Genomic DNA, 17,365 nt, shown 5'->3' on the forward strand with positions numbered 1-17,365 from the left:
CTGTTTTCCTGGAGACTTCTAGGAACCCTCACCTGGCATTCTGTGTATCACATACACGACAGAGAAGGTAGCAATGGGCAGTCAGAGCTAAGAGGCATGGTGAGTGGGGAGGCATTTCACATATCAAGGCATGAGAATGGTCCTTTCCTTAATTTACATTTTCTTCTTTTTATACAGAAATAGCAATCTACCAGACTGTGATGAATGCCATTTCTCCAAAAAGTCTGACAGACTTCTACAGCTTCTGGGTGAATAACAACCTGTGGGCTCCGTAACATAAGGAAAAGTACTCTCAGAACCTGAAAGAAAGGCTCCTCTCTTCCCACTCCGCTGATTAAATCCTAAAATGATGTTTGAAGGGGAAGGAATTCAACCCAAGTCTACATAGAAAAGAATTAAGAGGATCATTAAAGTCTTAACCACATTTTCTCTAATCTCAATATGAGAATTGAAGACAATCACAGTAATAAAGAGTAATCAAAAGGCACATAAAGTGTGGCACAATTACTACAGAACACTATAAAGAGGAGTAAGGTTAATTTATTTTAATCACTATCGAATTATATGTAACAAATAGACTTCATCATTTACTCAGCACCTAGTATATACCATCAGGCCCTGTGATGGAGGAATATAAAGATGTAAAAAAGAATTTCAGCCTCCACTAAGGTATGTGGCCTCGCTTGCCCCTCTGTCAGCTTTTGATTTTATAACAATGATATAACATAAGTCTCCAAAGTATAAATGGTAACATTATAGCTGTGTATTCATCACACAGCTCTGCAAACACAATATTATCAACTGCTATCATTCTCCCCTTTTATATCCCCCTCACAGCTCTCATGAAATTGGCCTTTAAAATTACTGTTTTCCTTTATACTCTTACTATAAACATATATGCACATAAACATACATATTTATGTGTATGTGTGTATCCCTAAACAAAATATTCTTTGTAGCATCATGTTAGCCTTATATGAATGGTTTAAATAGTATCTTTTTGTACCTTGCTTTTGTTGCCCAATACTACCTTCGAGTTTCACGCATGTGGAGATGTGCAGGGCTAGTTCATTTTCTGCTATGTGCACAGTGTTCTGTGGATGACTATGCCACAATTCATTTCTCCACTTTCCAACTGATAAATGTTTAGGTTGCTTCAAATGGTCAGCTATTACATAGAACACTGCTATGAGCAGCCTAGAGCATGCTTTCCTACGATTCTCTCCAGTTTTACCTGCGAGTGGCATTTCTGAACTTTAGCGGTCTTGCTACAGTATCACAATTTTACCTTTTCTACTTTACCATCTTTTATTTATTACTATGAATAAAACAAAATGTGACTCCTCAGAGGCAGCTACCTCTATCTCTCCCTTCTCCCCAAATATGTCACGGATAACACCCACTCTCAGGTTGAGTACCACCTGCCCAAGCAAAAGGACTTCTGAGGAAGAGTCACAGCCCTGCTTTCAAATGTGAAATCATCATCTGAAAGCCCCTCAGTGTGAAGTCAGAGTTTTCACAATAGTATAATAGAGGAAGTGCTCATACTGTCAACCCATCATTCTTCACAATCCTGAAGACATCTTCCTAAAACACGGATCTTCCTCAAAATCCTTGAAAGGCATTCAAGGTCAAAATTCCTTCTCCTCTCTGCCTTTCGTTTCTCTTCCCACCTTTATCTTCTGTTACAATCAAGCATACACCTCCCCAGCTCTAGCCACACACTGGGAATTCCCGTTTCTTCCTGTCAAAGTCTTACTCATCTTTCAACATCTTAAGCAAGTAGTTCCTTCAAACTCTCCCGGACTTTCCTGATTGGAATTAACCCTTCTCTTCTTTGTACCATCTTGGATAGAACTTTAAACATACAGCAGTTTTCATTGAAGTTTTTGTAATATGGCTCTATCTTCCTTATAATTAGTACCTGAGCCCAAGGGCCTCATCTCTTGAATCTTTATTGTCTCTACAATGGTTCTGGATGAAAGAAATAATTATATATGCCGCCAACAGGTATAACTTTAGAGAACACAATGCACACATACAAGAGGAGGCATGTTCTAGACTGCTTGTAGCAGCATTGTTTGTAATAGCACATATGTGTGTGTGTATGTATGTATACGTGTGTGTGTATATGTGTGTGTGTGTGTGTGTGTGTGTGTGTGTGTATATATATATATATATATATATATATATATATATATATATATATATATAAAATCTTAGTTCAACTTTAGCAGGAAAAAAATGCTGGCTAGTTCTGACAGACTATAGGACATGTAACCCCAAAATACGTCATCTTGGCATACTGACTATTTCAAGCTGAAGGAATGTGAGAAAGGGTGTGTGCAAGAAGACCTGCCCTAAAGCAAGTCATAAAACCCTCCTGTGGAAGGTACTGTCCTATGCCTGGAGTAAAGAAACCTTATCATCTCTAAAGATAAGGGACATAGAGGAATGTGAAGAATCGGCCTTGCTAATTTCAGTTTATCACAATTAGCCATCACCTCTGCCCTATCACGTTTTTTGTACAACTTTCCACTCTTCATTAAACCTAGCATAAAAACACTCAGTTTAACTGTTTCTTTGGGTCTTCACTTCCTTGTGAAGGCTCCCGTGTTACGTAAAGCTTACATTATGTAAGTTGGTATGCTTTCCTGTTGTCAGTCTGTTTCTGGTTATGGGGCTCCCAGAGGAGAACTTGGAGGGATAGACAAAAGATATTTTTCTTCCCCTGAAGTTCTTAACACAAATCCTCTTCATGTGAACTAACATGTCTGCGCTTCTCAAAGATAATCCTAATGTGCAAACATGTCTTGCATCATCCACACATTGGGAAACTGAGAAATAAATAATTGAAAAAGGACCCCATATAAAAAGAAATTCTCAATTTTAGAGTCCAAACACTGTGATGTTTGGGCTAACATCAGAAAGAACAACTTAGTGAGAAACCACCAGGAAAACCAGGCTAAAAAGACATGAAGACACACCTGAGTTTCAAAATGCCCAGATTATTTTGAAAGGCACACACACACACACACACCCACAACCCACACACAAAACAACTATCAAAAAGAAGTAAAACAAAACTCCAGGAAAGAGAACTAATTACCTGCATGAGCCGAGAGAGGTGAGTGTGGTCGGGGCAATGCTGTTGACTGCCCATTGCCTATTAAGCTTTTTCGGTTGCTTGTTCGGCAACTGTCAAAAGGAAAGGAAAAAAAACGAAGTTTTAAAAAGATAATATAGCATTAGATTAATAATAATAAAAATAATAGTAATAATAATAATTCAGGCATATTCAATACAGGCACAGACTAGAGGTTAAACTACCTATCAGCTCATACTATTAACAACATTTTTGCAAGTCGATATGTATTCACTAATATTTGAGGGGTGTCTGCCTCTTGAATATTAGAAAATATAAAGTATTCATGTAGTATCACATCATCAATATTCCTCACCACCAGTGAAGCTATAATCAAAAGCCTTCTTTCAGGTCTTGACTGCAAATATGTGACATGCCACACATGCAAGTGATAAATTAGGGCTTCAAATCAGCAAACCACAGGTAGCATCTTTGTTGACATGAAATTTCTAATACAAAATTACATGCAATGAAGCGCAGTGACATTAATCTTACAATGATGCACTAATTAAAAATCTAATTATTTAGACAAATTTCACATTTGTGCCTTTTGTCAATACAACAGCCGATGCCTAAGATAAATGTATTTCACTACTCATTCATTTTTCATCTTGTATACAGCATTCAAATTCCTAATTAAGGTACATATTTTGGAATTATAAAAACAGATTCCTGTCTGCATGAAAATAACAGTGAAGGCCTATTTTCACAGGCACACTCCCAACCGTTTTTATCCTGGTACTCCATGAATGGAAATAAGTTGCTACATATGGACATAGGGCAACTATCTTTTCCTGTTTCTGCTAGTAGAAAATTATAAAATAGCCAATCTTATTCCAATGTAACTTTCACAAGCCTCAAAGAATACGACACATGCAAAGCTGGTTGATGGTGAAGTGGGTGTTACTTCCATTTGCTTTCCTTTGCTACAGGTTGGCACTTCATTCTTTACTATCAGCACCGACGTTAGAAAGATAATAAATGAATTCACCTATGATAAGTTTCAGGGCCCTCTGGTTCCTTCTCCTACCTGTGGGCTGCCTTCATTAAAGGTTTACTGTAATGTCTTTTTAATTAAGAATATACCTGTTAGAGCAGGTTCTTGAAACAGGAATTTGCACCTGACTTCTAAATTAGATATATTTGAGAGTGTGTAGAAGATGTTTGAAAAGAACATTTCTAAATACGCAAATAATACATTTCTAAACCACGCACAATTTCTCTCAGCAATATTGGCTTGCAAACCAATCCTCTCTCTTAGATGTTTGCTGCTTGTCATCATTTGTTAACATGCCCATATTTATAATTTCTTAAGGTGAGGCTGCATCATTTTATTTTCCTTACTGGAGCAATCAACATCCTGTAGCATAATCTGTGAGTATAATTAAGATCATGTTTACTCAGCCTTAAAGAAGCTGTTGAATAAGAATAGACCCTTGATACTTAATTATGAAGGTGGATTGTGTTATTACCAACTCATCTATCAAAAACTGTATTCAACCTATTACATTCATAATTATTAAATCAGATAGTGTGATTGTTTTACAAATAAACTGTATACTATACTTAGTGTTAATTCAAATTAATGTCTTCTTTCATTTTAATACAGATATTTTAAGTATACCAACTTGCTGGTGTTAATAAAATAAATTTAAAAAGACAGATTTATACCCTGCAAATCTCAGCCAAGTTATTTGTTAATTTGAGCAAATTAATTGAAACAAGGGTTAGCTATACAAAAAAATGGCTATTGGTATTATTTTTTATATTTAGTATTTGTTCTACATCATTTATGACAATTTTCTCTTGATATTCAATTATTGTTTATATATGTAAATCAAATTAAAATGTAAATAAATAGAAATAGTAATCTTATGAATATCTTAAATAGGGATATTAGTGAAATATGCTGATGTAAACCTAATATTTAGAAAATATTTCTTAAAGAAAACTTTAAAAAATTAAAATTTCATTAAGAGATATAGAATGACTAGTACACTACCACAACAAACAAAATAAATAACCAAAAATTTAGATTTATAACAAAGAAAACACAAACAAAAAATCTAACATTTTAATCAGTTATTTAAAAGTCTATCATAAAAAGGTAGAAAAGTATTGATTTCTAAAATGTGATTTTAAAAAATCTCAAAAAGAAATGTCTAAACAAAACCAGAAAATGGAATATACTTGTTTGGTCAATATGAAAATATAAAATATGAAAAAACTTTATATTATATTCATCCTGTGTTTGCCTTCTCTCTATAAAGGTTTGTAATCGTTACAACCAGACGACTATAAATGCAATTTAGAGCGAAAAAAAATAAGGATTCTTCATCTATGAATACAAGAGAAAGGTAAAAGAAGTTAAAAACAAACTGCTTTCAGAATTTTAACAGTTTACCGCATTTAAGGTACTGGTAGTCTATTACATTAAACCTTAAATAACTGGCAAATGTTACTGTCAAATGCTTTAACAATCAGAGCTGAAAGTGTCTTCTCTAACCTCATATGGATCTTGAGCATGTTGCTAGAGAGTATTAAAAAAGTTCCCAGATAACAGACTTGGAACTTTCTTGAATCTCTGAACAATCAAACAGGAACATGTTAAACATGAAATACTCCTCAGTGTGGCAAATCAAAACTTGATAAAATACAGGTCAAGATACATTTCCGTAAATACACAAAATAAATCTCTACGCTCATCAAGTAGGGTCTTGGCCTCAACAATTAATTTAGTTCTTGCTAACATTCTTAAAGGTAATGGGGCATTTTATACTGTATTTAATCTCAAAATACCTAGATCTTGATATATAATTACTTTCAAAATTCTAGGACCCTACTAAGATATTCTGTAGGTAACTTTGCAAGGTTGGAGGGGAAGGGTGGTCATTTGATCTCAATACTACCTGTGTCTGATGTCTCTGAGAGTCACCTAATCTTATTGTCTAGGTACCTGACTCCCAATAAATGAATTGAAATCTACATTTAATCCCACAGTAAGAAAACTCTGGGTAGACAGGACCTCTGAGTATTTACTACCTGGATTGTCTCAGCACATGACACTGCCCACATGAATAATGACACAGGTGCAAGATGCTGAGCTGACCTCTACTGCCATTATTTATTCATCCAGGTGTCACACTCTTTTCTGCTGATGAAAGGAGACGCCTATGGCAGTGTGAGGCAGCCCTTCAGGTGCTGGTGACTACACTACACTCATTTGATCCATAAAATGATAAAATAGTGGAAACATCGCCACTTGGGCAAAATCAAGGTCCCTTCCCTTTCAGCAGCATGACTAAGTTGATTCAGCTTTGCTTTCTCTCAGGCACTGTCACGTGCCCCCTCCTCCCCTCCCCTGCCCCCCCCCCCCCCCCCCCCCGCCCAGCAACAAAACAAAAGAAATGCTTACTGGCACCATCAGCCCAACTTGATGCAAAGACCACTTTGCCTTTGTCCCAAGTTTAGATGGCTGTCTGCTCTGGCTAAATTAGATTTTGCAAGTATAGAACTGTGCCATCACTGTGCAACCTTCCGCACTGAGAGAACAAACGAGCCTGTGATCGCAGGCAGAGTAGGTGTCTCCGTGTGATGCTTCAACTGGAGAACCCAGGAGGAGGAGGAGGTGCTTTGTGGGAAGTGGACACCCGGCCTTTGGCTTTCAGGGTGAGGGGCTTCCCTTTCTTCTTAAAGAGTGGAGGAGAAAGAAGGCTTTTGGGAATGAACTTGAGCAGAAACTTGAGTCCATCTGTCCTTCAGTTTCACTTGGGAATTATATACCTTTGTTCCTAAGGCTAAAAACTGGAGATAAATCTGTGCAAGCTCAAATGCTAGGGTGAGGATAAATTTTTAAAAAGTTAAGAGCTTTCTGCTACAGAAGTGATGTTCCCGTTTTACCTTAAAGTGCCAGAAAGCATATAGTGTGGACCAGTGATCTGAGAAGAATGGGAAGGTGGAAAGACTATCGCAGTACTTTCATTAATTGATATTTTTTTTACAAAAGAGAAGAGAGAGAAAGAGAGAGAGAGAGAAAGAAAGAGAGATTGACGCGAGAGCCAAACATTGATCAGCTGCCTCCTTCATCTCCTTCATGCTCCCCACGGGGGATCAAGCTGGCAACCTGTACATGTGCCCTGACCTGGAATCGAACTAACGACCTTTCGGTGCACGGGACAACGCCCAACCAACTGAGCCACACCTACCAGGGCAACAGCAGTACTTTTGAGTGAGCAGGGCTGGTTGTCCCCTGCGGGCTGGGAGGCAAGGCAAGCAGAGACAGAACATTCATTGAGAACCTCACAGCGGGGCAGGCACTCAGGTGGAAATGGCACTTAGTGATAGGTGGCTATCAGAAGGAAGTGCTTTATTTGCATGTTTTTTTGGCTCAGGCAGGTGAAGCGAGGCCTGAACACGGCACCACTCCTGCTCCTTGAGTTCACTGTTCCCATCCACCAAAGCAGTTTCAGGATCTCCTAACTATTGCCAACAGTGCCTTCCCTTCGCTAGGAAGATAGAGACGGAGCATGCATTTCATCCTCTAAGTCAGGCCTGACTCAGTGTGAAGGACAAAGTGGGCTGCTAGGCTGAGGAAGGGGGTGGGGGGGGGGTGTAATGCCGTGACCACATGTTTGGTCCAAAGCACCCACACTCTACTTCCGCCTAGGTGGTTCTCATGCTCAGGGTTCCACAGGAAGGGCTTGCAGGGACCTGTAAACGTTTCACATCTGGCTTTGTCACATCTCTCCTGGCAGAAAAACCTGCTAATTATCCCCAACCAGGGCTGTGAAAGCCGTGAGGCCCACCAGGCTGTGGCCTTTAGCAACTGTTCAGAGTAGCTGAACCCCAGCTTAATTTTAAATTACATTCATTTTGAGACATGAATACCAATCGTGTCTGATCATGGCAAGACAAGCCGAGGAGAGGCAGCCCCAACAGGCAGTGGTTTCTAACATTCCTGGCTGACTTGAAAGGTCAACGCTCATTATGGAATCCGACTGACCGCAACTGAGGGGCAGTGATCACACTGTGAACTGCATAAGAATAGCCCCAGGAATTCTCAGAGGCGAGGTTATAATTTATTAATTCATCTTGATGAAAAATTTGATAAATTTGCACAAGAGGCCAATTACACACCAAAGCTTAGCTGGATATGAACATCTGCTAACTATTTCCTAATACCTTAATAGAATATGAACATTTGAATATTCCTTAAACAAAGAAGGCTCATGTGGAGAAATGCTGGGCAAGACCAGGAGCCAGGACTTGTCCAGCCAATGCAGGGCTGCTGCGCACAGGTTATAAGCCCAGCGGGCTTCTGTTGCCTTTTCTTTACAATGACAGGGCTGGATCAGATTAGAGAAACAGTCGTAAACATACTAGTATATATACTTTTTGGTCAATGAAATTTTAAAAATATAGAAAATATATAAACATAATGTAGTAATTATCCCACCACCTGGAATTTATAAATGCCCAGAGACCGGAATGGCGGAACGACCAGAACAACCAGAATGACCAGTGGCTATGACACATACTGCAGTAGCCAATTAGCCTGATCTGGGCCCCAACTGCCTGCCCCCCTGGCCAGCCCCGCCCCCGATTGACCCCCCACCCCCACCCCAATCTGGGACAGGGCCAGCCAGCCAACTGCCTGCAGCCCCAGCCTACCCTGACAGGCCCCGATCAGGGCAGGCTGGCCGGACCCCACCCATGCACGAATTCATGCACCAGGCCTCTAGTATACATATGATAGGGAGAAATGTGCCTCTGACATCAAAACCAACTTTCCAGTCCCCAACTATGCAACTACTAAAGGAACTGTGGCTTATAGCTTTCCAATCCATTGCTGGTCCTTTAGCATAGATACATGGATACCTACGAACAACATCTGTATGCGTGTTCACATTTTCACTAGTAGTATCGCATATCAGGAACAACTGGCAAAGGCCCGGGACTATGCAAAAGAGATGAGTGGCTTTCCTTTCAGTGGCTTAGGCTCTATAGCAGCGGTTCTCAACCTGTGAGTCGCAACCCCTTTGGGGGTCGAACAACCCTTTCACAGGGGTCGCCTAAGACCATCGGAAAACACAAATTGTTTTTACATATTGTTTTTATGATTAATCACTATGCTTAATTATGTTCAATTTGTAACAATGAAATTGGGGGTCACCACAACATGAGGAACTGTATTAAAAGGGTCGCGGCATTAGGAAGGTTGAGAACTATAGTGAACCCCCGGGGTAGTGAGCCCATAAGAGTATCTTTCATTATCTTTCTATTGATTAGGCTATTTAAAAACTCTGAAGGGATAGAAGTTAAGTTGTGGAAAACTGGTAGTAATACAAATGATTCTTGTCCATGATATTACTAGTATAAATTAACTTTGTATGGTACAGGTATAATCAATATTCACTCCATGGAAAGATAAACCCAAACATTTAATATCATGTACTACAAGATATGAATCAGTTTTGCATTTACTAGCAAATCCATTTCATCATTCCTAATTGAAAAATAGACATATGTCTGGTTTTCAAAATCTTCTTTGAACCCGTTTTAATATGTTACTGCTACTGTCATTAATAATTGAAATAAAATCTTTGACACATGTTCACTTTGTATTTTAATGCCAGTCATGCTTTTGGTTTTTGTATAAACTATACTTTCACACTCTATACATTATAGATTCTGTAACTATATATTTTTTTCCACTTGACATTATATTTTTTTGAGATTTAACCATGGCAACATAAAAATGAGTCTAATTCATTCCTTTTTTAGATTATTCATTTGATATAAATTTTAGGGTTTTAAATGTACTAAAAGTACATTATAGATTTCTTTTTCCTTTTTGCAACATGAAATATCTAGGCCTTTATGCATTTGCAAATGTGATCGCAAAAGCCTTGAAAAATATCTCTGAGGATATATTTGAAAGGAAAAAATATATTACACAACATAAAGCAAATCTTCCTTAAAATCTTATTTGGACACTTCCCCGCCCAAATCTTGCTCAGTTCTGTTTATGAGGTGCAGAGAACAAAGCATTAATGTTTCTGTCTCTGAGACATACTTTGTGACTTATGTGAAGTTAAGGCAATGCCGGTGTCTTCCCTATGACCCATGAAATCAAGGCTCCATGCTGGCTTTCATTAATCCATTCCACAAATCAGTTTTTGAGTCCCTAATATATGCTAGGTACTATTCTAAACATACAGAATCCCTGCTGCCCTCAAGGTGATCCCATTCTGCAGGAGGAAACAGATAACAAATACAATAAACTAGTCTAATTTAGAGTATGGGAGATGGTGATAGAGAGAAATAATGCGGAAAGTAAGACAAGGAGTGCAGATGTGAAAAATCACAATTTTAAATAGGTGGTCAGGAAAGGTCTCACTGGAGAGGTAAAATCTGAATAAGACCAGAAGGTTGAGGTGGAGTGGGCATCCATAGGAGCAAAGGCCTGGAGGCAGGCGTGCCCAGGAACAGCAAGCAGGCCAGCGTGGCCGGAGTGAAGTGGGCCAGAGACAAGCAGCAAAAGTGGACAGCGGAGAGGACAGGGCACAGATCTCTGGCAGTTCCAGGCCACAGTATGAGCACTGGTTTTTAGTCTCAGTGAATAGGGAAGCCTTTGGAAGGTTTTGAACATAATCTGACTTTTAGGAGAACCATTTTGGCTGCTGAATTGAAATAACCAAAAAAGGACGTAGGGAGATCAGTGAGGACGTTAAGTTGATGTGCAGCCCTAATCACAGACATCTCCTGTAATCCTACTTTAAACTGAAGTATTTTATTTTAAAATTAATTCATACTCCCAAAAAAGGCCCCCAAATTCAAGGCAAGTATTATACCAGTCTGTAACTCTTTTTTAAAAAAAATATGTTTTTATTAATTTTTAGAGAGGGAGAAAGAGAGAAACATCAATAGGTTGCCTCCTGCACACCCCTACTGGGGACTGAAGCTGCAACCCGAACAAGTGCCCTGAGCAGGATTTGAACTGGTGACCTTTAGGTGCATAGGTCGATGCTTAACCACTGCACCACATCGCCAGGCCCAGTCCATTCTCTTCCCCACAAAACTGGGAAAATAGCAGTGCTGATAATTGACTACCAAGCCTGAGTACTTCAGGCTTTTGCATACATGCATCAATGTAATGACCTAGTTCATAGGTCCTGGGGTTTGTAATTATGAATGCTTATTATTGATATTATCAGCTGGATACCTGAACTTCACTTTTCCATTAGTAGAAAAATTCCTTTTTGAAGGCATTGATTATAATGGAAATGAATGGTTGCTCATACTATTTTCATCTAGGAGCAAAAACTTTAGGCTAATTATATGCCTGGATAAAGGGATAGGTCTCCAGGCTTTCAAAAATTCTGAGAAAAATCAATATATTACTATATACAATATTTCTTAGAATTATATCTAATCTATTAAGATAAGCCTGTAGTGAGGTCTGGCTCAATTTGCTGTATTCATAGACAAAGAGGGAGATGGCTGAACATACAGATAATAGCAAGAAAGTATTCAAGGTAACAAATTTTCTGGAACATCTACTCCTTTGTACAAAATATTATTGGGAGATGAGAAAATGAAGAAGACATTCTCAGAGTGTTTGAGGTATAAAAGAAGAGAGAAGACTGATTCACAGATAAGGCAGAATCTGGAAGATAGGTACATACACTAATCTGTTGCCATCTAAAATGTGAGATAAAACCCCATTCATCGTGGAAACATCCTATCTAATAAAGAGGTAATAAACAAATTGACCGTCACTCCAACACACAAGATGGCCGCCCCCAAGTGGCCACAAGATGGCCTGCAGGGGAGGGCAGTTGTAGGCGATCAGGTCAGCAAGGGAGGGCAGTTGCGAGGGACCAGGCCTGAAAGGGAGGGCAGTTGGGGGTGACCAGGCCTGCAGGGGAGGGCAGTTGTGGGCAATCAGGCCTGCAGGGGAGGGCAGCTGGGGGTGACCAGGCCAGCAGGGGAGGGCAGTTAGGGGTGACCAAGGCTGGCAGGGAGGGCAGTTAGGGGTAATTGGGCCGGCAGGGGAGCAGTTAGGCATCGATCAGGCTGGCAGGGGAGTGGTTAGGGGGTGATCAGGCTGGCAGGCATAAGTGGTTAGGGACAATCAGGCAGCAAGCAGATAGGCAGGCAAGCAGTTGGGTACCAGCAGTCCTGGATTGTGAGAGGGATCCCAGATTGGAGAGGGTACAGGCTGGGTAGAGGGATAACCCCACCATGCACGAATTTCGTGCACCGGGCCTCTAGTGTTTTCATGAATAATAAACACTATAACTTTATAGTATACTAGTCTCGTGCACCTTGAAAGGAACTGTGGGCCACGAGGCTGCAGTGGGCACAGGGGTGGGTCTCGGCCCATCCTCCGCGCCCCCACCCTGCCCCCTCCCACCACAGCCCCTTGTCCTCTGTCTGCCGGCAGCCCCGCTCCCACGCGCTGATGGCACCAGCCCCGCTTGCACCCGCTGACAGCGTGGAGCGACTGGAGCCAGTGCCAGCAGCAGGTGCGAGCGGGGCTGGCGCTGTCAGTGGGTGCAAGCGGCAGCTGCTGCCCCTATGGCCCCTCAGGAGCAGGGGGAGGTGGAGAAACCCTCAGGGGCGATCAGGCCAGCAGTCGCCACTCACACCTGCTGACAGCACCGAGCAATTGGGACCCGCACAGGATGCTGTCAGCGGATGCTAGTGGCAGCTCCAAAGCTGGCTGGGTGTGTGAGCGGGGCCAGCGCTAGCAGCAGGTGCGAGCACCAGGCAGGACCACAGTGCATGGGATCAAAGAATTTTCAGTAACCACCAGAGGCTCGCCCCGCCTTGGTCTGGCGCCCTTGCTCACCTGCTCCACCATCCCACTGTGGCCAAAGCCCACCATGTTCTGCATTCTGCTGCCTGCTGCTGATGCCCGCCAAGTTCCGCATGCACCCCTTGGTGGTCAGCACATGTCATAGCGACCGGTTGTTCGGTTGTTCTGCTGTTCAGTCTATTTGCATACTAAGGTTTTATATATAGAGACAGATACTATGGCAAACTGTCCTGCCACTTCACTGGTCTTCCCTAAATAAGCCCTTAATTTCAGTGATCCGCCTGACACAGTAAACATTTTTTAATCTTATTTCTTCTTGGTTATTCCATTTTGATCCTATTTCAAAGCTAGACACACCAATGGAGCAATTTCCATGTGGCTGGCACAGTGAGCTCTGATGTCATGTTAGCACGTGACTGATAGGTAGCTGACATTCACCATGTTGCACCACCGTGATCCTGGCAGATCACACTGTCATCACCCATTTGGTGAACAAACATAACCAAAAATTCCACAAGGAGATTACAAGCTAGAAGGGAGGATAAATACCTTAAGATCAAAGATTATTATGTATATCACAGCAAATCTCTGGATACCCAGAAAAATACAGAAAATAAAAATGATTTGAATATAGGATCAATAAATATTTTGCAATGACTAATTAAATATATTTCCTGCCTCTAGGAAGTTTATAATTTAACATGGAGGACAAACATAGTCTAATTTACAAGACTAAACTGACCCAAGATGGTATTATAATATAGCCTAATGATATTAGCTTAGACTAAGCAAACACCCAGAGCTGACAGGTTTGTGGTGCTGGGTATATGGTATGAAACACCTTACTGGGAAAACCTATAAACATGTCACCCTGAATAAAATTATAGTAGGGTAGTCAGTGGAATTAAAAGAGGGACATAATACAATGGCCAAAGTCAAGTAGGAGTTTGGAAATGATGTGAGATTTATAGTAGCAGGCTAAGTTCAACTGATAAAAATGTTTAAAGTAAAAAGTAATTCAAGTGAGAAGGGGCCTGAACACCTGTGAATTTTTTTTTAGTGTTATTTATCTGTAACCCAAATCAAAGGAGGTACCAAGCCTGTGTGCCTGCCGAGGAATCCTAAAACATCAGGGCAGGTTATCTGTTTGGATGAGGACACTTAAGAGGGGAGAGAGTCAATGAGGAGATGACTTCTGGACTTATGATTACTCAAGAGTATAAGAGATCAAACCCCACCTGAAGCAGACACAGCACAGACTGTTCCTCCTTGGGCTGAGGGAGTGAAGAGTGCTGAGAAGCCAATGTAATTAATTCTGATCTAATAGTTGAAAGGCATGTGCTGTATCTTGGGAAACTGCTTCAAAGGCTGATCTGGCCCAAACACTGTGTGGAGTCCTTCAAAACTGTGTCTGACCTGTCCTGGAAGGGTAAAGAGCTGGTACCCACCGATCAGCCTGCCTGCAGTTGGGCTACCAAATTGGCAATGAGGACCGCTGGGAGGGGTGGGGGCAGGGCCCCAATTTTAAACCTGGGTAAAAGGGTCAGGGTCAAACACCCAAGACTTTGGTTGTCCTCAGGGCATTTGTGGTCAGGGACCAACGATAAGCCTATAGGTATGTTGGGGAGCCAAAGGAAATACAAACCAAGTGTTTTTTTAAACTTCCACTGTGTGTGTGTGTGTGTGTGTTGAGGGGGATGTATGAGACACATTATTTTAAAACTCCCATTTTCATGCTTAACATGGGTAAAAGTCACAACTGGATACATTATTTTTAAGTAGCAAAAAAACAAAAACAAAACCATGTCCAAAGTCCAACTATAAAAATTACTTTAAATCAATTTAATTTAATAGCACTGGATTATTCTCTGTTAGCCAGTGGTAAGGAAATATACCTTTAAAAAGCCATAGAAAGTGGTAGCAGTACCAAATCAGAGTAAATGCAACACCTTAACTCTGATGTTCTGACCTGCCTTTTTGGAAAGACCATAATAAAATTTTACTATGAACTCCTTTCCCCTGTACTTATTATCTCCTATGTTTATTGCTTTTAAGAGATGGTGCACAGCTTCGTGAAGGTGGATTAGAAGGTTTTCTTCTATCCAAATCGTGTGTGTGTGTGTGTGTGTATCAGCTGAACTAATATAATGTTTTACATACAGGCTTCCCCATACAGAAATCACACCTCAGTTTAACTTGCTATAGCTACAAACATTGGACTCTGTGGCTATATTTTAGTCTAGGAGAGGAATTTAGCTACATAGCTAAGCACTACCCAAAAAAAGCAAAACTCTGCTCCTTCTCTGGGGTTCAGAGGAATCTGAGGCCACTCCTCTCTCACCCACAAAAGGGAGGGGACTTTACTTCCAGAACTACCAGGTCTCCTTTTCTGACACTCATCAGAAATGTATGTCAAGCCCAGAGTGAACAGCACGACTATTTATTCACACCCTTCCAGCTCTAAAGCATCACACACACACACACACACACACACACACACACACGCACACACGGCCGACATCAGAGCTCCACTTTGTTCTTTTCGGGGAGAAAAAGACGTGGGCAAAAAGCCATTATCTTCCTGTTCAGTATGTTTTGTTGCTAGCTGCGCCTAATTTGGTATCTTGCAAAATGACATTCTGTTAATGACATGAATGTCAAAGCTGTGATAATGGGCAGAAGTAGAAGAAAATGTTTCCTAACTGGAGAAACAACAGGAAAACTGCCAAATGGATATTAAAATTACTTTGTGTTCATCCCACACTGAAGCACTCAGCCCTCTCCCCACCCCCACCCCCGCCCCCACTATTTGTTTACAACATGAAAAGGATGCAGCCCTCTGAGGAGGGGAGACCACCCCACCTTGGCAGAACACACAGGAAAAAAAGAAACAAAAAAACAAGAGGTCAAAGGAATGTTTCCTCTTAATTAACTTGGCAGATGTCTTTTCTTTCCTCATTTGCATCCACTGATGTTTTCTTAGTTGGTCTCATTTTGCAAAGATGAAATTGGCCACAAGGAACCAATTCTGTTGCTGAAGACAGTTGGGCTGGGGAGATACCAGAAGATACTTGAAGTTGCTCAGTATTCAGCCTGGGTCATGACTGTTCCTCGCTCTTGCCATTTGTGAGCGGAGGAACAGAATTTTAGCTCCGGAAGATGATGCACTGACTGCCAAGGCAGCACCACCAGCTATAGATCACAGGGGCCACAACCAGGGCACATTCAAAGTTAGAGATCTGCATTAGATGTGAAGATAAATCTAACTACTTCTCATGCAAATGTATAAGGATTCAATTCCACAAAGGAAGAGACAGTTTGTTTAGATTTCACTTGGCTATTTCTTAGGGGAGTACAGTTATGAAACGCCACTGGTAGACCTGACTTCAAATTCTAACTCCCTTGAGCCTCAATTTACTGCTCTGTAGAATGGGTTTGAGAATATAAGCTACCTCAGAGGGCTATGGGGAAATTAAATGAGATAAAGAATGTGAAGATACTATCCTAGTGCTTGGCACATAGCAAGTGCTTCAAAATATTAGGTGTCAAAAGAAAGCATTTTGGTCTTTCTCTTTTGCATACATTCTTTCATGCATATATGTCTTCATTCTTAGAGTGTTACACCAAAGCTTTCCCTCAAGGATCTTGGAACAAGTAGCATAAGACTGCCCACAGAATTAACTTCTAAAATTAATACACTGAATTATGTAAAAGCTAAACTGACTGGTTCTAAGGCAGCTAGGCTTGATAGTAAATGTAAATGTTATCGCAGTACAGAAAGAATTTAACAGAAAAAAAAATGACTGGTTGGCTTTAGAAACAGAAAGACAAAAGCTGCAGAACCACAGGTTCACGAGTCCAAAGAAGCACTAGCTAAGGGCTTCATACCGGCAACATTAAGGTAGAGGGACAAGCAAGGACTGCATCCACCAGACTTCAGTGTTGCAGATCAACTGCCCAAACCATGTGCATCTGTCCACCTTTGCCCAATGGCATTAAGCATTTAAGCCATCGAACGTGCCTCGCTCTGCTACCATCCTGCCCAAACAAGCTTCTGACCAGCTTCATGGAGAGTTCTGTCCCAATGTGAGTCACAGGAGCAGCAACAACAACTGCTCACTTTGACCAAGTGTTTATTTAACACATGCCAAGCAAAGGCTTAATGTTCATGATAACCTTAGGAGGCAAGACTTATTTTTATCTGTACCTTATAGGTGCGAAAACTGAAGAACTGAGAAGTTTAGAAACTGTTTAAGATGACACAAACGTAAGGGGTAGAATTGGAATCCAAACCCAGGCAATCTGCCTTCATTCAGAGCCTGTGCTTTTAACCATTCCGTTAAATGTCTATAAGGTGGAGAATAAGAACATTAAGGGGCCTTAACCCAATAGTAACT

At 40.9% G+C, this 17,365-nt stretch overlaps 1 protein-coding gene across 15 annotated transcripts in view; it reads right to left on the reverse strand.

Moving 5' to 3' along the window:
• The window catches only part of MAST4 (microtubule associated serine/threonine kinase family member 4), a 521,544-nt gene that overhangs the window by 100,652 nt on the left and 403,527 nt on the right, over positions 1 to 17,365 (reverse strand). For 12 of the 15 annotated variants that reach the window (XM_059694451.1, XM_059694454.1, XM_059694452.1 and 9 more), the window contains one exon: positions 3,110 to 3,198. In XM_059694451.1, the coding sequence (XP_059550434.1) occupies positions 3,110 to 3,198 (89 nt within the window). Of the gene's footprint in view, positions 1 to 3,109; positions 3,199 to 3,380; positions 3,449 to 6,560; positions 7,100 to 17,365 lie in introns of those variants that run through there. The other 3 variants (XM_059694463.1, XM_059694458.1, XM_059694465.1) reach the window with 2 other exon arrangements.

This window comes from Myotis daubentonii, chromosome 4 (assembly GCF_963259705.1).
Source record: "Myotis daubentonii chromosome 4, mMyoDau2.1, whole genome shotgun sequence".
NCBI lineage: Eukaryota > Metazoa > Chordata > Mammalia > Chiroptera > Vespertilionidae > Myotis > Myotis daubentonii.